At 34.7% G+C, this 23,359-nt stretch overlaps 1 protein-coding gene across 1 annotated transcript in view; it reads left to right on the top strand.

Moving 5' to 3' along the window:
- The window catches only part of LOC113231406 (protein drumstick), a 30,626-nt gene extending 7,536 nt beyond the window's left edge, over nt 1-23,090 (top strand). Inside the window, exon 2 of the mRNA XM_026465713.1 lies at nt 22,830-23,090. Coding sequence (XP_026321498.1) covers nt 22,869-23,090 — 222 coding nt within the window. The 5' untranslated portion in view covers nt 22,830-22,868. The remainder of the gene's footprint in view (nt 1-22,829) is intronic.
- Nucleotides 23,091-23,359: the final 269 nt, after the last annotated feature.

Here is a 23,359-nt window from a genome sequence, read left to right on the forward strand (position 1 = left end):
GAATAGTTTTGGTCATTCTCTTGTCGGTTTCTTTGGAACAAATTCTTTAGTTTTGTTAGGTCGACGTTTAATATATAGAATCCTTTTTTTGTCCGCCAGATTTGCTTTCCAACCATTCTTTCTTTTACATTTTTTTATAGTATTTTAGTTGTGTAAAGTTGACTTGTTTCTGTGTGTCAACAATATTTTTTGTGACGACATAAGAGGCATCTTTTCTATTTCTTCACCGGTGTTTCCTATCCAAATGTATTTACCTATACCAAAAATGGACTCCCAGCATTATAGACGACAAACCAACAAAAGTCAATACCCGATACCCTATTTGTACATAACAAACGTCCCTTTAACACATAATTTGTCACTAGAATATGACAGGAAACTTTTGTTTGACCAAGATAAAAGACAAAGGTTGAAACCCGGTCGAGTTTCGAAGCTTATCTGGTAATCTTGGAGACCAGATAAACGAATTCCTTTCTTGGATGTGTTAAATATCAACAATCAACAAATGTAGCGCCTAAATACAGCCGAGGCTCTCCCTTCAAGGGTGGGTAAACATGGGTTTATATTCTTTGCATCTGAGTGTTAATTCCTTTTGTATTTCTTGGTAGCGATTAGGAATGTACATTTTGTATCATTATTTTATTTAATTTTCTTTGAATCTTTCCATATAACATCGTATCCTGGAAATTATGTATATTTTAAATTTTATATCTCATTTAAAGCATAAAATAGTTATGGACTCATTTGGTTCGTATAACGACTGCCTTGAAAAGTTTTCATTTTGAAAATATGGCCTTATTACACCCAGGTTGCGACATAGATTAAAATCTCTATAATTGTGCATAGATTCGAATGTTCTCTGTTTTTTGTCTTTAGTTTCGCAGTATATACAAAAATGAGTATTTATTGGTAGGTCAATGGTATCATTCGTTGAAACCAATACCGTCACTAAAAATCTCGAATTATCAAATTGAAACTTATTTTCAAAAACTTTAGTGACCATTTCTCGAAAGCTGATTTTTTTTTATTTTGAGCAATATTTTGTTTGTGTTTATTTATCTACGCAGGTTTGTTTTGAATACTTACTAAGAATTATTTTGTTTTCCTTTAAATCAACTTTTTTGTCTTACTTGACTAATAAACATATTTTTCCTTCCCTTTCGAAAATCCGTGGCATTAAAACGTTTCTACACTACCCTACTTCCAAACACCTATTCTTAAATTGTTTTTTGTTGTATCTTTACCTCAATAGGTCAGTAAGTGTTACTTTGAACTTGTAAACTATAGGTTCAAGAAACGCGTTAAGATTGTTTCTTATAACAATAGAATGTTTATTTTAGCAAGGAAATCCACCTTTATATACAACTAAATGGAGATTTCTGATTTCTAGGTAGTCAGGGCCGGAGTAATGAATAGGCGAATAGGTAAAGTAGGCGCCGGCCCTCAATTCTATTGGATTCTTGCGAACCATTTTTAGTTTTTAACTGACTTCAAAAAAGAGGAGGTTCTCAATTCAATTTCAATGTTTTTTGTATGTGTGTTATGCGATTACTCCGGCTTTTCCGGGATTTGTGAACGGATTTTGATATTCTTTTCTTGTTCGAAAGAGGGTAGCTTAGTATTGGTCCCATTTAAATTTGTAAAAAGTATTCCACCTCTAAGGGTGGCAAACTAGGGGATGAATCCGGTTACTTACTGTAATTTACTGGTACTTTCTGAAATTGATTTACAACAAAACTACTACTGATTTACAATAAAACTAGGCAAATAGATAGATGTAGGTAATTCCACGAACGAAAGTCGGGTTTTTTTTTTTATAAATAAGCTCTGTATAAAAGGCCTGTATAAGAAATTCCAAACAGTAGGTACTACTTGTAAATAGGTTACAGTTGCAAGGCAAAGTATCGATAGCTTATCGCTTTGTTTGCGCACGCGCACCGTGCTAAGTTTTCTTTGACCACTTCGATAACATTATTCCACGACAAATGTTACGATGAATAATAAACAGACTTCAAAACCCAATTTTTGGTAACCTATCACAAACTCGAATTTTTTTTCCGAAATAACGTATGTTCGAATTTTCATTACACAGGAAACAGAATTATAGCGAAACCGTTGTTCTTTCAGGATATGTTGGATGTTTATCGCAAAGACACGATTAGGTTCGGTTAGGTTAAGTTAGGTTTAAAAGAAAAAACATTTTCCTCTCAAAATTACTTTCGAGGTTATGAAAATTCGAGCAAACGTTATTTCTGGAAAATGTCATTTCGGACTACTACCTACTACTAATCTGATATGGACGTAAAAAGAAATATTACTGGTCATTTCAAATAGTGTAAGTTTTGAAAGTAACTTAATGTTAGCTATATATATCTCAATTTAAGTCATGAATAAAAGATATCGTTGGTGTTTTGTAGCGAGAGCGAAACTGAAAATTTTTCAGGGTAGCATGTCTTAGGTTTTCACGACTGTTTAAAACAAAAAAAGTCATGTTTGACTCTTTATAAACCATGTTTAACTGTTCAAAACAAAAAATGTTGTGAAACACTAAAATATTCGTTTAAAATTTTTCGAAACGGCGCTTTCGCTCTTTCTACAAAACACTGACGTATGTGGCTTTTCCGTCACATGTAACATTAAAAAAAAAACCGCATACGCCTTCACACCTATGGTCTATAATAGGCACTTAGCATGAATCCCATTCACAACAATTTTGACGTCAGCCCCATTGAGTTGGTAATGTTTATTTTGTCCAATTCGCACCGTTTGAAATTATTTGTCTAAGATTTGGTCAACCTTATATTTGCCGGGAAGCGCCACAGGTGATGGCCCTACCTGCCTTTTTGACGTGTGTGCTTAGGAAGTTAGCTCTACTTAGACCTTTATTTGCGGTCAACTTTTGAGTGTTTTAATAGCTGTTTTGTCCGACGCTTTTTACGTATCTTGCGTCGAAGTTTAATTCAACTTCAGTTATATCTTACTACTTGTAAGTTTTTGAGGCGCTATGTTAACTATTGTGCTAACCATTGTGTGTAAACTTTCCGTCAATTTTTATATAATTTATAAATCCGGTCATCTTTATAGCGGTGACCCCTGTAGCATGTCAATCTTGTCGATCGTATTTAAGCGGTATTTTATTGGACGCGTCAGTATACATGACTGCCCACTACAATTCTTTGTGGCTCCTTACTTAAGTAGATGGAAACTATTTGGTACATCCACCTTTGCTTGCATCCCACGAGAAAATCGCCGCGGGCGATAGAAAGTCCCACCCACGCGGCTCACGCGCACTCGGCGGTAAAAAAAAGAAGTGAATATTCGTTTTTTGAATGCTCTTCAGCAATTCGCCGCCGTGTTACGCGCTCCGCCCTCGCGTTCTGATTGGTGCACGGTAGTCAGATTAATGTTTTTGTCAATGCGCTAGGGCATATCATCTGTATGGAATATGTTTACATTTCAGGTTTTAGAACAATGAAAAGTGGAAATAATTGCTTTAGATTAGCTAATTGCTGTAATACTTAAATTATTCGGCTATTGTATTGTTTTCATAGTGCAGTATATCTCTTATCGTAACATCGTTCAGTGGCAATAAAATGTATATTTTATAGTTATGCATTATGTATAAAATATAAAAGTAAACGGTCAGTGGATAACATCATAATTCAGGGTCCAGCAGCCCAAGGCATTGGCTGATCGATTATGTATGATCACGGACCGCTTTTATCTAAATAAGTCAATAAAACTCTTGTTACTTGAAATGTTACTGAGAATGTACACTAAGCAATAAGCATTTTGTTAGTTAAGAAGTTTAAAATAAGAAAAAACCATTTTTTTAAAATATTGTTGAGAATATTAAATTTAATTAAAACCCGTCTGTGATAAGGTAATCTCTTTTACAAACATAGATCAAAAATCTTGTATAATTTCATACATATCTACAAAAGTCAATTCGAGACAGCTTTTGATTGGACGAGAGCGTAAACCAGTAGCCGGCTCCCGTGCACACATAATATTATGTGTGTGTATAATACATGTGTATCAGTACACAGCTACCGTACACGCCCTCCCCTGAGGGAGATTTCGGTGGGATAAATAAATAACGAGAAAAGAGTGGGAGAGAGGATTTTGAAAAAAGGTCTTTTAATTTAGTGACACACTTCTTTACTTTGATAAATTAAGCATTTGGTTTGTCACTTCAGTAAATGGGTTTGAAAGTATTAGCTTTGCTGTTTCATTTTATTTTGAGCGATTAATACTCCTATTTCTTTATAAATTAAGTTCAACTATGACGTTTCCGTGTTTATTGCATTTTTTAGTTACTAGCAAAATAAGAAAGACAGAAGACTCCAATTTTAAAAGCTGTAAAAAGAATTAGTAAAACAGTAAAGCCGCAAGACACTTAGAGAATGCTCCACGGATATAACGTAGAGAATGTAAAACGTTTGCAAAATCCAGACTGTGGTAATGCGGTAACAATTTAAATTCAAGTTGGCTAAGCCGGCTCCAAATTATAATATACAAATGAGCGAGTGAGCAGAAATAACGAAACAGTTTATGTCTCGCGCGTTCCCACAGGAACGGTATGCGCTTGCGCAGGACAAGATGATATATGGAGTCGACGTTAGCTGTTAAAAGTTTAACTAGAGTATTATTAACAATGAGGATTGGCGTTGCTTTTTAAGTCTTAATATTATTGTTATTGCCTTTCTTCTAATAATTACAGTTACTAGAGTGTAATTTCGGTTTTATTCTTTCTTGTTATTTAGTTTATATCTTTTATGACTATGCTATGTCGGTGCTATACTGATTCTATAGTTGCTAAACTGTAGAATTGAAAATTTTACTTTTCAACTAAAAATATACAACCAACACCATTCTACAATATTATTCGTTCCTCTCTCAGCGAAGTATCTGTGAGTGCCGTCTGATATATAGAGGGCTTCGTCCGAATAGCCCCCGGCGACGATGCGCCCGCGCCATCCTCGCCGATACGGCTCTGATTACCGCTCACCCACCACCTAGCTTAAATTGTTTAGGTACTTTAGTTTCTTTTTGTGTTAACGTTGTTTAATAAAGATATTTAGAAGGAAGATAATGTGGACCCAAAGAACATGAGTTAATTGTGGGTTACAATTTATTAAAATTATTAATAGAAAGTAGTGATGGGCCGAATCGAGATATGTCGAACGAATACGAATAGTCGGCCGAATATTCGGTAAAAAGATTACCGAACCGAATATTCGGCTGAATAATTCGGTAGGGTTTGCCGCGCTTTGTCCTGAAGTCGGTGCATGTTGAGCGCGCGACTCTTCTGTTCGCTTACCCCACCCCCACATCAGCAATAAATCTAGCCTTCACTTAATTCGTTGAATATTTCTAACTTCTAAATCGTGTCACCAACTGTGCAATCCTTTTTATGTTAAATAACTATACATACTGTTACTTAATTTATGATTAAAATATATGTACATTAAGGACTTGAATCACATTAAAATAAATAAACGAATTAGGTTATATCTATCACTTTTAGTCCATTTCTCACTTTGTCTTGACAGATGTGTAAAGAAGAATCTAGGTACTGAACTAGGTAAACTAGGTACTAGGTAGGAAAAATTTAGCTACCTAAACGATTTAATTTACCGCAAAGTTCGGCATTTTTACCGAATACGAATGTTCGGTTGTTGTGCCGAACATACCGAATACCGAACATAAGGAGAATATTCGGCCCACCTCTAATAGAAAAATCGAATAAGTACAAAGAAAAATTCTTTCAATCCGGCTGAACTCAAACCAGCGACCTCGCCATGACGTGGCTGATGCTCTCTCACCAGTAGATCTTACGATTTCTCTATACGCTCGTTGCAGATCTTTGTTTTTGGTTTTAACGATTTTTTTGCCGTAGCGCCATCTGCGAGAAATCTGTTTTATATCTATTTTGTTAAAATTATTGATGGTTTTTGTTTGGAATTGCTTTACAGTTACACCTTCCGAAACATCTATTTTATTATAGATCTGTGTCAGATATCTTTAGTCGGTCTTTGGACGTGTGTTTTCTCTATAATATTTCCCACAAGATAAGATATCTTCATCCAATGGACATAAGTTTAATTTATGTGAAGTGTAAAGGTAGGTACTTAACTAAGCAGTGATGATAACTCAACAAGATGATGTGTCTATTTTTTTTTACTGGTTCAAAAACTGGATAATATTGTCGTTAATCGTGATATGAGAAAATATTAGATGTGAACAAGTTCTAATTTAAAAAAAAATGCATAAACGCTAATTGATTAAGTGGTAAGTGTCAGCAACTATGAATACGGAATCCAACACGTCAAGAAAATAAATAATAAAATAAATGTATCCTGTACTTAGTAAGTGTTCGTCCTGGGAAGCATCGTCACCTTACCTATTTCTGCCGCCAAGCAGTATAATGTGAGCATTACTGTATTCCGGTTTCGAAAGATAAGGATGCTGTTGAAATTACAGGCACATGGGACTTATCAGGGCAATGCCTCTCATTATATGTGCGATTTAAAGCTCTGAGTGGCACTGCAACCGTTATGGACATGCGTGTCGTTTACCACCAGGCGCACAAATTGTTCCACCCGTCACTTGGTATAATAAAAAAAAATCCTGTAGTTCTAATTGAGTCTCTAGCTGAGACCATAGAATTTGAACATGGCAAAATCAAATCAAATATTTTATTGTAGTAATATATAATATTGTGCTGTGTGAATTTATTTTAGTTCTTTTTATGAACATAAAAATTGGTAATAAATTTTGTTAATATTTCACGAAACCTTTATGAATATTCATACTATGATTATATGAAAGTAGAGATAAATTGTTTTACGAATTTGCAGTTCAATTTCTTCTTTCTGTATTAAACCCTCGGTACATCGAATGTTGTTGGTTCTATACTTCTTTTAGTAATCATACTCCCGCGACTGAAATAATTATATGCAACGGTTGTGTTTTGGCGATTGCAGAGGCTCCCCAAGTTGTTTGTAATAAGAAGAATCACCTTTAGGTGCATCGCAATTAAGTTACCACCCTGTATAATGTCACTATAGTTGTATACTTATTACATTACAGAGACAACATTGAACATGTTATAGGCTGCAACAACAAGTCAACACGTTGTACTCTTATTTAAGGGGAGTATCATCCCTCATCAATAAACATATTTATATTCATACACCATTATAATTATAACGACATGATTCAGCTCATGCCGCGCATTCTAAAGCTAAAGGACAAGCCAACAATTACATTCCATCTCTTTCACTATTATTAAGATAAATATCAGTGGAAGCGAGAGGGATATATGTCATTGTTCGTAAAAATGTCAAATAGAATGATAAACATAAAATTTCGTGTTGAAATAAACGGGGATGCGCACGAGTTGAACAATGCGAAGTAATCATTTTATTCAAATGTGGTTGATCAGTGTGGCTTTTTTTGGTTGGCGGGTGTATTTGTGATTTATGTGTAGATAAAGGGTGCTTTTAAATTATTAACACATATATTAATTTTTTAAGTAAATGAATACATGGTTCAATAACTAAAGTACTTAATTTTATTCAATTGTGAATTTCAGATATAACAGAAGGAAAAAAAAAGTTTTTTTTTAGTCTCGAGAATGTCGAGACTATTGAGAATTAAGTCACTTAATTGAACAGTGTTATTAAAAATTTACTAAAAAACAGTCATTGTTTATTCTGTTTACATGGATATGGCAACTGCAGTGTGGAGCTTAGTATGAAATCAGTACAGAGTACCGAAAAACCGACCTCAAAAGTCATTCATCCCCTTTGAGATGGAATGATTTTCTTCAAGTTTAAATGGGACCACTTCTGAGGTATCCTCTTTCCAACAAAAAAGTATCAACTAAATTGGTTCATTAATGGAGCCGGAGTTGTCGCGTAACATACTTGCAAAAAAACATAGTCGAATTTAGATTTTATTTGGATTTTTGAAGTCGGTTAAAAATCAGGTCCTACCTATTTGAAATATAAATATAAATATAACGCTCTTTGTTTCTTACGTGCCCACTATAAGAATGAAAAAACATTCATAAACAATTTTTAAATAACGAACTTCATTAAAATATCATGTTTTGACTGCTTAAATGCCTTGCCTATAAGTGTGGAAACCTACTTTTACAATAGTCTCGAAAGTCTCGTTTTTACTGATAGTTTCGAGATTTTTCCGAGTCCGAAAGCCCTAGTAAAAAATAAGAAAAATATATTGTTATCGAACTCCATATACATAATATGTGGGTACTTAATTTGTGTACAGGACGACACAGGGCGATGCCACACACAGAGGAAGTACCTTAAATACTGTGGATAGAATATTTTACTGAAAGAAGACTTTATTTAAAAACAATTCGAACTGCATTAAAAGATTTTTAAATAACCGCCTGTCCATTTTACTGAATAAATAAAAAATTTCAAATTAAATGCTAAATTTCTTGGTATTCCTTTTATTTCAGATGCTATGTTATTTAGAAGAAAATAATCCTTGTGATTGAGGCTTTCGATCAGTTAATAAAATTACAGGTGTTTATTCGTTCACATTTACCGTGTTCGATTCCCGGCTCAGCCAGGTGATTACTTAAAAAATCTTTGAACGCAGTTCAGTTCAAAGATATGTATGGTATTTAAAGTACTTTCCCTCCATGTGGCATAGCCGTGAGACTCCCTGTATGCGATAATAAAACAATACCAGTTGACTATTTCGAACATTTATTTAGATAATAATAAACCAACCTAATAACACCAATACCGAATTCTGATATAGCAAAAAGCTAAAGATCGGCCACATGCTGACTCGGCAATAGCTCTGATTGAAAAGATCACAGACTGAATAGACTACAATAGACCGTATAGATGGTATGCAGACCGCCACAATACATTGATAAATATTGGAGTTCCACTTATTAACATTGATATTTGATCATCTGTGATAGTTGTTCTAAAATTTGAACAAGCTAAAGAGACATAATGTATATACACACACACACACACACACACACACACATATATATATGATACATCCGTAGATGTATATATCACGTTCGTGGTAATGTAAATTGAGCCTTAGAGTAGAATGGAAAAGAAAAATAAATATAACTTAAATTTTTATTGAATTGATGTTTAACTATTTTTTTGTCAAATGATCGAACACTCAGAAAAAAATCCTTCGATCCGGCCGGATTCGAACCGACGTCTTCTAGCATACCGTGCCAGACGCCATACTAACTAAGCCACGGAACGAACCAGCGGACCTCACGAATTTTTCTATGTGCTTGCGTCGTATCTTTGTATTTGGTTTTTCAACAACTTTTTAGCCGTAGCGCCATCTATGAGAAATCTATGTTATTTCGTATATATCTATAATTATAACTTTTTCATGAAAAAAAAACTAATTCAAAAATTTGTAGAATTTTACACCTATTTGCGAAGTTTTATTAAAATCGGTTAATGGAAAGTGGGAGAAATTCAATAAACTGGATTCATCTTCTAATTTGCCACCCTTACAGGTGGAATATTTTTCTCAAATTTGAATATGACCACTACTAAGGTATCCCCTTTCAACCAAAAAAGAATAATCGAAATCGCTTCACAAATGTCGGATAACATACACACAAAAAATGTTAAAAACGTACAGTCGAATTGAGAACTCCTTCTTTAAAGTCGGCTAAAAATGAAAACAATTGTATTTATCTTTTTAGTATGCATAATTTAAGCAAGCAAATATGCATAAATGCATAGCGAGTATTACTCGAATAAGCAAATACACTTTTTTGTAACTCTCAACTATGTTGTACACAATCGATTTAAAACTTTACGTTCTTATTTGCAATGTGGAATTTTGCGTAATTAAGACATGTCAGTTTTTGTACATAATTATTTCGTATTGTGAGCATTTATTGTGTAAATGTGCGAGATTCCTTACAATGTTAATAATAAAATTTTGTTGCAATTAAATTGTAATATTTATTGTCTAAAGGCTCACACTTTCTTACTATTTCTATGGAAATTAAGGGACAATAGAAATGAAACAACAGTTTATATAATTTGTAGGCAGTTACATAGTAGCTTTGTGTAATCGACCAACCTTAATTTTATTTTAGAGCTATTAATAACTTTATGAGTTAACTCTGATCATCAATTGTTTAACTGCAACTTTAAATTCATAATTTATAGTTTAATATAATTTTTATTGTCCATCTTTATGGGACAATAAGTAAATTTTTTGACATATAGACCGAAAAGTGTTAACGTCAGAGTTTTTAATAGAAAAATACAAAGGCAAAAAATTTCTTCATTTCATTAGGACACATAATTTTAGATTTTTTAAATCTGGGGTCTAGACGTAGGCTGGGGTTCCACCCTTATCCTGTGGATATTCCAAGGATTCGCAAGAAGCGTTATGCTTCCGTATTTATATGGCGAACAACTATGGAGCGGAATTCCCTGCTTACAAAGTTATTTCCTAAACGTTATAACTTGGACCTTTTCAAGGTGAGAATGAATGAATGAATAGGCACTACTCGTATTTAAGTATATATATTCCATCGTCGACCTCATCGTCACTTTCCATCAAATGAGACGCAGGTCATATTCTTGTAAAGCTAAAAATAAGAATTGTTTTTTAAAAATGTAAAGAAAAAAATTTAAGTTGAAAAAAACTTACACGAGACAAAAAAGCGATTTGAGTACCTCTATCTTCTCATATTCTATCATAGTTATGTATCTTCAAATTTGTATTTTTTATATTGGTATTCTTACACATCAAATACAAACAACCTCCTTTCTAAATCAGTAGAAAACACAGTAGCCAGCAAAAGGTGTCACCGACATTCTTCACATCTCATTCACAAAATTAATTACCATCAAACGAGCTTACTTGACTCATAAACTGGAAAACAAAAACCTCAAAACCGCAAGCTGTTTCGCACTTTTAATATGACGCACTTTAAGCGTCACCTTATCATACTTTTATTATAATACCGTAACCATTTTAATAATTCATAATTGCGCGGAAATATTAAAATGTATATTACCGTTTAACGATTAAGAATACCAGCACGTTGAAACCTTCGTATATGAAAAACATTCAAGGTCATCAATGGCTAGTATTCAAGTAATATATTACGGAGAGTGTGCAATGGAATTGCACGATTTAATTCCGCCTTCTTCTATCAATCACCTGGGGGATTTTTTTTATAATATCAAGTGACGGGACGAACAAGTCATGCGCCTTGTGGTAAGCGACACGCCTATCTGTAACAGTTGCAGTGCCACACTTAGCTTTAAATCGTAAAGATCTTAGGGCATTGCCACTGCGCCCGTCACCCTGAGAATTAAGTTGACAAGGCCCATGTGCCTCTAATTTAACATACCGAAAATAAAAGCCGAAATAAGGTAAGGTGGCAGTACTTCCCTGGACGAACTCTTTCACAAGGAGCTCTCTTACTACTAATGAATTGGACATAGGCTGAGGTTCCACCCCTAAGCATCCACATTTATATGGCGAATGTTTATGGAGTGCAATTCCCTGCCTGCAGACTTATTCCCTGAACGTATAATTTAAGACGAGAGTGCATGCTCCATCGTCGACATTGTCGTCATTTTCCACCAGGTGAGATGGAAGTCAAATGCGAACTTATTATTTATAAAAAAAAAATACAGTCTAAATCCTCTCCGTGGAAAAGACACTTAAGGATTTGAAGCAAGTCTTATGTTTGCAAACTCTTAATGGAATGAATCACAACACGGTTAAATTAATTACGTAAAATTGTTGCTGCTATCATAGTACTTGATAGGCCCATATGAAAATAAGTTACAGTTTCACCTTAAACATCATGTTGTTTATTCTTATTGTTAACAATATCGACCGTGAGTGTATGCGTAGGTCGACTTATATTTTATGTTCTTTATTATGATGCAAATAATTCATTATCGACAAAATTGTAATTCTAAGACGCGTTCATCATTAGCATTGTACTGGAGGATGTGGGTTAATAATGATGATATGTTTCAAGAAGTTAAAAGACGAGTGTGGTTAAGTATTCGAAGTAGATGATAAAGTGTGCTCTTTATGGATATAAGTAAAAATATTGTTTCATGCTAGATATGACAGGGGCGCACATAGCATGGCGCACATATGCCTACCGTTCGGGCGATATTTTGTTTAGACAATAATTGCTTATACAATAATCACTAGGCCCTGCACGACCGTGCGCAACTTTCGCGAGAGCGATATAAAACGCGAGATATTTACTATTCTCTATGCGAGAATAGCAGTTTGTCGCGCTTTATGTCGCTCTCGCGCTTATAGCGTCCTGTCGTGCTTTGACAGTTCCAGAGAATGCTTTAAATATTCTGTTTTGTTGCATAATTAAAGTAATTAAAAAAAAAAAAATCCAAAACAGAGTCTGTATTTAAAAAATGACGGGCTTTTGCACTTACAGTTTCTTCTACATGAATTAATTTACAGTTAAAGTATTGAATTTCTTAATAATTTATTACCTTTATAAGTTGATGGTTCTTTGGCCAATGCTCAAAAATTAAATAATAATAAATTAAGTAAATTTTGACTAGAGGTTAAATGTTTTGGCTTCCACTGTCAGCTTATATAGTGACTAATTAAGTAAATAAGCGATTATAAACACCGCGTAGTTTACGCCGACTACGATTATTAAAATGTATATAAAAATATTTTAATGAACCAACATTGGCATTTCATGTTTTTACTGCAGGTGCATTTATGCGCTAACATAGTTTCATAATTTTCATTTTATTATATTATATCTTTACTTGACTTTGCTCACCTCTAATTTAATGTACCATAAAATCACCATAAATATATGTAATAAAGTTTGAACTCTTGCCACCGGGTTTTTACCACAGACTATATAGGTTAAATTATTAGCAAATAACAAGAACTTTATTCCAAGTATTGCAACTACAAGAACTCATAATGATTCGTTTTTGTCTAAATGTATTTATGACAATATTTTTGTACTAATTATAAATATGCAACGACCTTGTTTTTTTAGTAGCAGTAGAACTCCTTGTGAAAGAGTTCTTTCAGGGAAGTACTATTGCCACCTTATCTATTTCTGCCGCCAACCAGTGATGTAGCATTACTGTGTTCCAGTTTTGAAGGGTAAGAGTGCTGGTGAAATTACAGGCACATATGACTCGTCAACTTATGTCTCAGGGTGACAGGCGCCGTGGCAGTTCCTCTTTCTTTTAAGATGTCTGCGATTTATAAGGCTCTGAGGGGCACTGCAACTGTTATGGACAGGCGCGTAGCTTACCATCAGGCGCACGACTTATTCGTCCCGTCCCTCGATATTATAAAAAAAACTGTAATGAAATAAAACAAAAGTAACGTTTGGGTAATCTTTTCGTTCTAAGAGAAATTATCCAGTACATATTAATAGATAATATATTTAGGCCATCCTACTTCGTATTATCGTTTGCCGTATAAGATCAACGTGGAGATTTATGACATTTTCTTCTAAAATGACACGTAATCAGCAGTCCAATAGTTACTTTGACTAAACGACGTCAAACCTCTGTTAATATTTGTAGTATATAATGTTTAATTAATGTACTTTGTATATAATTGTATACACAATATGGAATAAAAAACATGATGATTCATTACAGAATTACGAAATATTATAAGATGTTGAATTCCACACGTGAGTCACGAAGATCCGCTTGGTCTAATAAAAGTATTTAATAGACGGAGATGATAGGATGAGATATTTTGTGGTTGAAGAAAGACAGTCATACCTTGCAAAGGTAAGCCCTGGAACCTGAACCAATGAACTAAAAACAATGTGGCCTTAAGAGGACAGTCCTACTAGGCTTCGCAGCCACGTTAGCCATGTCATAGTTTAATTAAGTTTCTTAGTAGATACATATCGTACGTGAAACCAAATACTGTCATAACTCGAAAATGGTGGAAATGAGCAAACACGTTTTGTAAATTAAAAAGTACTTACTGGATTTTATTGCCAATAATGGGATTATTTTTATTTATAAACAATATTTAGTTATCCACTTATAAACGAGAATATAAATTTATTGGTTGCATTCACGGCTGACTGTGACCATGGGAACTTGTAACAGGCCCGAAACGTTGGTTTGTTTGAAAAAAACAAGTATACGCGATTTAGATCCGAAAAAATAGTTTTTATCCATTCAGTATTTTTTCGAAATTTCAAATAGTGTTTTCTAAATTCCACAGTTTTTGAATGACAGCAGTATTTAGTTTCCTGTGCGAATATTTGTTTTAGTATACAGAATTAATTCAAAATCTCTAGAACACAAATTCTATTTTCTTGAAATATTTCAATTTATAATTATTAATTAAAAAATCGAACACTCAGAAAAAAATTGTAGGAGCTTTAAGGTAACCTGACTAACTGAGTGACGAAATACTTTCATAGATTTCTAATAGATGGCGTTACGGTTAAAGAGTTGTTGAAAAACCAAATACAAAGATCTGACAACAAGCACATAGAAGGATTCGTGAGGTCCGCTGGTTCGTTCCGTGACTTAGTTGGCATAGCGTCTGGCATGGTTTGCTAGAAGACGTCGGTTCGAATCCAGCGGGATCGAATGAATTTTTTCTGAGTATTCGATCTTTGTATTAAAAATGATAACAAACTAGTTGAATAATTTCACAAAAAATAATTGAATATCAATTCAACCTACAAATTTCTTTCAATTAAGTTTAAATATCAACCGAGCCAGATAACCACACATACCAATTAGTTGGTTTCAAGGGAATTCTCTGTTCCAATATAATTAATCCCGGGGCTGTACTTAGAACACCCAGACAAGAACCAACTTAGAAAAATTCACATCCCAAATTGATCCTGTCGGAAATAGACCCGGAACTCTTTGTCACAAGTTCGTTGTATTTTGACAATATTTCGTACTCTTGGTATAATAAAGTCACATGATCAAAAGTAATTTTATCACATGAAAGTCACAAAAATAACACTAGACACGTGGAAACAATTGTGTATAATGTGATAGGTCTCCTATTTAAGCATAAAAGTTATCTTCTAGTTTCGTTTGTAGAATCTTTAAACCTCGCTCCTGAAATTTCATATTCTAAATCTTTGTCTATTTCTTATCGTATCGATGGCATGCACTATAATGTTTGCTATTATGGTAAAAGGATTTGCCAATTGGCGTGAGATACTCGCCGATTGTTGCCAAGAGTACGTCAAAGGGAATGGTAATGCGGGGTGGCTCCTTTCGTGCACTCTTTGTAAATGTGGTCTTATTACAAGGGTGTGATTTTATCAATTATTTAGTTGTCGCGTATGGTTTTATATTAACTATTGGAGCGGTTATATATGACGACTCTTTTAGCAACGATGCAAATGCGATGCAGTAGCGATGCAGTTGCTAATCGTCTATCTTTACACACGCGCGTGATTTTAAACAGCGGTGCAAACGCGTTGTTAGCGCGCAACTGCATCGATATAAACGCGCGTGTAAGGTCTCTTATTGTTTACATTAAGGTCGATCATCTCGTGACATTATATTTTAAATTGTAGTATTATGACATAAATTATATATTATAAATTAATTAATTATTAATTATTTATTATATTATGAAATAAATTATTATATTATTTTCTATAATATTTTCTACATAAAACCTTGGTTTAATAAAGGTATGAATACGTATTTTAAACAGGAGTTAGGTTGATGTGTCCGACAAACGTTATTTACTTACTGATTGTAATCAAACATAATTCGTGTTCTCTTTACTTCCATATAAGTATATTTCTTTGACAAAGTATGAAGTAAAAAATTGCTTTTATTAAATGCCGCTTTGATATATCTTTTTTTATCAAGTGTTCTTTTTTAAGAAGGTAGGTTTAAAGCATTCTTGTTTTTTTAGGTTTCTTTTTATACATCTTAAATATGATTTGCAGTGTTGCCAGAGCACTGGAGTCGAAAATTACATTTCGTTACCAAAAAAATTGTATTTATTTTTGCTGCAAAAGTTACATGTTTTATAAGTTCGATTTTTGTACTAAAAATTGTAACTGTAAAAGAATTTAAACTCCTAAAAATAAAAAGTAAGTACTCTCAAAAAATATCAATCTTTAACCAGTAATTGGTTGTTTTGGTTTGCACTAAGTTTGAGTTATTTTTTGTCTAATTTTAATGCGTTCGTAAACTATGTAGTTAGGATTTATAATAATGTACAATATAGTTGAATTTAAAAAACTCCGCGTACTTGAAAGTTTTTTTTTTATAACATCAAGTGACGGGACGAACAACAAGTCGTGCGCGTGATGGTAAGCTACACGCCTGTTCATAACAGTTACAGTGCCACTCAGAGCTTTAAATCGCAATGATTCGAGAGGCCCTCCCACTGCGCCCGTCACCCTGACATATAAGTTGACAAGTCCCATGTGCCTGTAATTTCACCAGCACCCTTACCCTTCAAAACCGGAACACAGTAATGCTGACATTACTGCTTGGCGGCAGAAATAGGTAAGGTGGCAGTACTGCCCTGGACGAACTCTTTCACAAGGAGCTCTACTGCTTCTGTTAAGTTACGAAAATTCGCAAAAAAAACAAAAGACATTTAACGACATTTCAAGCGAAAGGTCAAAAGTTACGAAAAATTTAAGAATTGTACAAGCATCGACATCATAACCTAATAGACGCCTAATGTCTTTATTTCTTCAAACAAACAAATGTGTCAAAGAGCTGAGGTGCGCGGGCGCGGGGAGCGGTAGGGCCTGCAAACTGATTGGCTTTTTCAAGGTCGCGTTATGTCATAAATCACGAATAGGGATGGGAATGGTCTTTACTTGTAATAAATATGGGAACTTGCACTAAAAGATACGACAAAAGAAAACACCGAGTATTTCTATCAAAATTACGTTGTAATAGAAAAATGTACGAAGCTTAATTTCTAATTCTTTTTAAAATGAATTAACTTTGTATAAATTCTTCGAACTGTTGGTTTCAGATTTGAAGATATTTCAAGGAATGCCAATCTTGTTGATATATAATAGGGGTTAAAGTATGAAATTGCCGATTTGTACTGAAAATCTAAATTGTTTATTTTTTAAATTTTTAACAAATTTATTTAATCAAAATAGTTGCCATTATTATCTATATATTGCTGCCATCTAATGGGAAGGTTATTAATGCCTTTGCGATAGAACTCCGACGATCTAGACTGCACAAACTGTGTGAAAGCATTTTGTACTGCCTCCTGGGAAGAAAACTTCTTGTCACGTAGATAATTGTCCAAATCACGAAAAAAATGGTAGTCCGTTGGAGCAAGGTCTGGTGAATACGGAGGATGACGAATGGTTTCTAACTGCAGTTTCTGAAGGGTCAAAATGGTTTCTCGTGCTGTGTGAGGTCTCGCGTTGTCGTGGAGCAATAATGGTGAAGATCGATTCATGAGTCGGGGCTGTTTTACTGCTAGTTTTGTCAACGTGGTTCGGAGTTCGGCACAATAGACATCTGCCGTTATTGCTTGACCAGATCGGAGAAAACTATAGTGAATAACACCATGCTGAGACCACCAAACAGTTACCATTACCTTTTTATTGGTAAGTTTTGCTTTAGGACACTGTTGTGGCATTTGACCTGGGGTCAGCCATTGCATTTTTCTTTTCCGGTTATCATAAAGAATCCACTTTTCATCACATGTTACAATTCGATCCAATATTCCTTCATTTCTGTACCGGTTCAACAAGGCAACACAAGTTTCAACACGCGTTTCTTTCTGCAGATCAGTCAAATCATGAGGCACCCATTTTTCGTATTTTTTTATTTTATTGATTTGACGCAAGTGAGTCAATATTGTGGGTAAGGTAACGTTAAACCATGCCGCTAATTCCTGGGTAGTTTGACTAGGATCGGCTTCCACTATCTCTCTTAATTCATCGTTATTCACCTGTGTGGGCGGTCTTCATCGTGGGTCGTTCTTTAAGTCGAAATTTCCATCACGAAAGCGTTTAAACCAAAATCGCACGGTGCGTTCATTAGTAGACCCCTCTCCAAACGCAGCATTGATATTGCGGGCTGTTTCTGCCGCGTTAGTTCCGCGTCGGAACTCGTATTCAAAAATCACACGAATTTTCGCAGTATCCATCTTTCTTGTCTAAATTGAATAACAAAAACAATTGAAAGTCGATATTCAAATGTTTCCAATTAAAAAAAAAAAACACAGAAACCATTTGAAAAAAGTTTCATTCGAAAACCTCAAACCATGAAGATTCTATGAAAATTCAAAGAACCTATTGCAATAAAACGGCAATTTCATACTTTAACCCCTAATATTTATGCATCACACTAATCAAATAAATCAACAAAATGATTGGTTTCTTCGCAATGAAATTGGTGATAACTTATTTCTGGAAACAGTTGTTCACCAATAAAACTGCTTAACGATTTATTGACCAGAAAATCGGTTTTGCGTGATTGAATTTTGTTCGGATTTTTGAAATATGATTTTATGCACATTTCACAGCAACGACAAATTTTTATAACTGTACGTGATGGATAGATTAAACCACCTTTGTCTTTGTACGCTATCAAAGTAATTTTATCTTCATTTGAAGTAATTAAAGCACCTATGCAGATTTTACACTTTAGATGCTTTATTAATGAGCTGACTACGTAACCAGCTATGTACTCAATAGCACTTTCAGCAAACCGAGATAAGCAAATCGATGCTATCTCTAAATGATGTTGACTGTCGGTACCGATCTGAGACTCTTCCTTATCTTCTGCCGTTGTAGTTAGGTTGATTCTTTGCAACTCAGATGAACAGTTTAAAATCGATATTTTCTCTAAAGGAACACAGTTACCAGTTGATACTTCGATCAACTTAGTATGTACCAATATTTTTTTGTAAATGGACTCGAATAAACGTGGTGTCGGATTGTCATTGCTCCCTCCGTGAGATCTAATACTGGCAAAAAACAACTCTATGTGGTCTTGTGAGATCTTGGGTATATACTTGATATAGGAACTCCCATTTACAATTAAATCACTATACATTCCTTTCACACTTTCTATTGCTACACAAAATCCGAGGAATCCCGTGTTTCGAGGCGATTTTATTAATTTTATATTGCAGGTTTGATTTTTTTCGGTACTCACGGTTAGAAGAAAATCTTTGCACTGTTCTAATTTCTCGAAAATAATGGGTGCGTTACCGTGATTAAGTGCCAGTTTAAAGCCATAGTTATGAACTTTTGAATCCAGTATGTCAAACAAGTCATTGATAATAAGTAGCATATCAGCTGTTGCGTCTACGTCTTGGAAAGCAGGTAGTTTAAGTTCATTCTTGTAAAATAGCAATGCTGTTGCTACGCTGCGTCTAAATAGTTGGGCTAAAACTGGCTAGTCTAAACTAGCCAGTTTTACCTTCATAACGTTTTGCTTAAATTAAATGTGTGTAATGCGTAATTTGTTTGCTAAATGAAATTGTTCTTTTTCCTGCAATTCTTGTAATTTTTTTATGTATTCAATTATGCGTCTCTTGCTGTCGTTCAATATTTTGTAGTGCTCAAATGCATTTCTAACGAGTTTCAGCATATGCACTGGATCTAAGAAAATAAAAATGTGAGCGTTAGTGATCGGGTGCTTAAAGCACGTTTTAAGGTTTTCCGGGTCTAGCACGCTTCCCAGCATTTTAGCCATTGATATGTTTGTCGGGCATTCGTCAAAGGTCAAAACTTTAATAATCACGTTACTTTTGTGACATAATTGAATCGCTCGTGTACAAGCAACACTAGTGCTTGGTTCCATTGTCTTCAGTCGCCTGTTACATTCTCTCTACATCGTCTCTATTTGTAAAAGATTCAGAGCATTCGCTCCTTGTGAAAGAGTTCGTCTAGGGCAGAGGTTCCCAGACTTTTTTCTCATAGACCATTTTCAAAATTTAGCTGGTTCCGGTGGACCCCCTGCAGCTACATTTCTGCCATATTCCATATCCATATTATTTTTTGTCAACGCCAACGTAGACCCCCGTCGAGTCTCCCGTGGACTCGACGCCTTACTGTACTGTCACCATACCTATTTCTGCAACCAAGCAGTAATGTGAGCATTACTGCGTTCCGATATAGAAGGGGGTGCTGGCGAAATTAAAGGTACATGGGATTTGTCAACTTATGTCTCAGGGTGACGGGCGCAGTGGTAGTACCCCTCAGATCTTTGCAAGTTAAAGCTCATAGTGGCACTGCAACTGTCATGGATCGACGTGTCATTTACGACCAGGCGCACGAATTGTTCCTCTCGTCATTTGGTTTCGTATAAAAAAATTAAAACAAAAATTTACAAATTATTTTATAGTAAGCAACACCTTCCTTACTAAGTTGCATGCTATCTGAAATTTAACATAATTAAAGTTTCTCTTTAGTATTTCTTACGAATCTCCGCCGTATATAATTATCAAAATCTTTACAATTGAGACGCTCATAACAAATCACCTGGCTCATAGTCTAAGCTATAGAATTACCATTTGAATTAAGGCTCGTTGCATACCTAATACCATACATACGATCGTGAAGATAACTCGAAGTGTTTTGGCTCGTAAAACGCATTATAAGTGCGGCTTCACGCGTTCTCGGAATTTACCTTTATTACCCCTTTTGCTCTTTGAGTTTGTCAGGACTTGAATGAACTTACGTATGTTTCGAGATGGAGTGTCACTTCGACGTTGTCGTAAGTTACGTTGGAATGGTACGAGTATATTTATTGTTTTATATTTTGGACAGAAAAGTTTAAAAGAAAAAACAAAAAGAAAAATGAAAGAAAAATATTGTCCGAGTTTGTCTAAGTGTAGTTATATTCTGCATAAAGATATATAATTATTATTATTATATTAACGACCTCCATGGTCGACTGGCTTGCACACTGGTTTTCATGATGTCGCCATCTTTGAGATCCCGGGTTCGATCCTCGGCAGGGTAAATGTAGAAACTAACTTTTCTATATTGTGTTGGATCTGAGTATTTGTGGTATCGTCGTTGTTTACGATTTCCATAATGCAAGTGCTTTAGTTACTTACTTTTGGGATCCGAGTAACGTATGTGATTCTGTGTAATATGTATTTCTTAGAAGTACCCTTTCTTACAATAATCATTGGGTTTTAAGAAGATTTTTAAGAACTAATATATATACAGCATTTAGAATCCTACTTGGCATCTCTTTCTTATTATCCAAAAGTTATTTCACATCGTTTCCGTCTTTTCTAAAATCCTGTAGCGCCAGATATTGTGCTCGTAAATAATGGTCTTTATTCTATAATATTGTCTTTACACGATGTGGTAGGTCTTTCAAAAATGGGGTGCATTTACACATATTACTTAAATTGTTTTACAAATCACGACCTACTTACTTACTTTTAAGCAAAGAGATATAAATAAAAAATGTGACAATGACATTAAAATGAACGCGTTTAAAAATAATAATTTTTTGAATTCCGAACAACATCCGAGTTCAAAGTTTCACCGATAACATGTCCATTATAAGAGGAACACGTGGGAACAGAAAGCACACGGTAGCTCGCGGCGCTACCGTGGTTTTCACTCACGCACGACCCTTGCTTGTTTCGGCACCGCTACGCTAAATTGGTGATGATTTCGGCTTCTGACACTACCGCGCCCTCCGGACTATAATTAGAAAGGGTTCAAGTGGCAATGATTTTTTTTTACAAACTGAAGTACTGACTCATAACCGTCTAAGGACAGTTTTATGAAATACGACCCGAGTTTGATTTCAGTCTGAAATAGTTTGTTCCTTTCTAGAGATATTCATTAAATTCTATCGTATTATTATTGTCTAAGTTAATACATCGTATATATTTAACTATTGTGACAGTTTATGATCTAGCATAGACTTATGAGTAGATTTGAGACTCTGTATATCTCTGTGTAATAAGTAATATCAGTGAGGGATAAGTATGGTTGGACTAGAATGTACTATAATGCTAATGCAATTTCAATATAATAGATTTTTATTACATCAGAAAGTACTTAATATTCAAACATTACGTGCACTCTCAAAACTTTATAAACGCACGACACATATAAATCAATATGTTAGCTGTAAAAACATTAAATCCGCCTACGATTGTCAGCTGCATTTTCCCAGCGGCGCTACCTGTTCATTCAGTGCGAACGTGCCTATGGTGGGGGTAGCGTCTTCCGCGTAACGTTATCAGTAGTTTCCGCACCCTCACTGCGACTTAAGCGCAGTTGGCAATCGCAACCGCTCCCGGTCGCACGTATTGACACTTCTAGTCTTCTTTAGCTCTTTGAAAATCGATCGTATTTTGTTTCGTGTGTTAGGGCCGCAGTGAAAGTGTTGTTTATAAAGTTGTTCCTTGTGGTAGACGTTGTGTTTCAAGGTGTGTATTATAAGATCTTAATAGACTTTACTGATGTAGCGTTTCTATTTGTAATACAAATAGTTTTGTGTATCTACCTATAGCTGTATTAATAGCGTTTGTAACATAGGTAAGCACCTATAATTATAGAGGTTAGATCTTTTGAGAGCTTCATAGTGTTAGACTTTAGTCGCTACAGGCTTTGCATTGAATAGAGTTCTTTAATTGTTTTATGTACTTTTAAGACATTGAAAAACATACCAATAGTCATATCTCCCGATATTTATGTACCTACTCTTTGTCATAAACATAGTCACGCTGATATGGTGAAACCAACTCTACGTATTTAGATGTAAGGTACCAATTAACATGATGGCAGGTGTTTGATAAGTTATCATTCGCAGGCTAGCCCCGCCCGTCGCAAGCATCATAGACCTGACAAAATGTTCGCCGTGATGCAAATCGACGAAGATCACACCAGGGACTTTAGGCGCAAACTCCGCCAAAAATGCGAGTTTGTGTGCAAGTTCTGCCAACGTCGGTTCACTAAGTCCTATAATCTGATGATACATGAACGCACCCATAAGAGCCCTGAGCTGTCTTTCAGCTGTGAAGTCTGCGGGAGGAGTTTCAAGCGGCAGGATAACTTACGTCAGCACAGGTAAGTCGTGTTTTGTGTTTTGAAACTAACTTTTTTTGTCTATTCTTTTTTTGACATCTCATTTTGGAACTATTTTTTTTTAGGTTTTGATTTTGCGGTGTTTGAACGGTTTTAACTAATAATTAACCTGTAAAATAAAAGGAAAATCAATTGAGAAACAAAAAAATTACAAAAATGAAAAACGCCGCGAAACCTTTTAAATATACTTACACAAATTCAGAATAAAAAAATGCAATTAACTGGGAGATATTATTATATAAGATATTCTGTAGT

Source organism: Hyposmocoma kahamanoa, unplaced genomic scaffold (assembly GCF_003589595.1).
Source record: "Hyposmocoma kahamanoa isolate Upper Pololo Valley unplaced genomic scaffold, ASM358959v1 65, whole genome shotgun sequence".
Lineage (NCBI taxonomy): Eukaryota > Metazoa > Arthropoda > Insecta > Lepidoptera > Cosmopterigidae > Hyposmocoma > Hyposmocoma kahamanoa.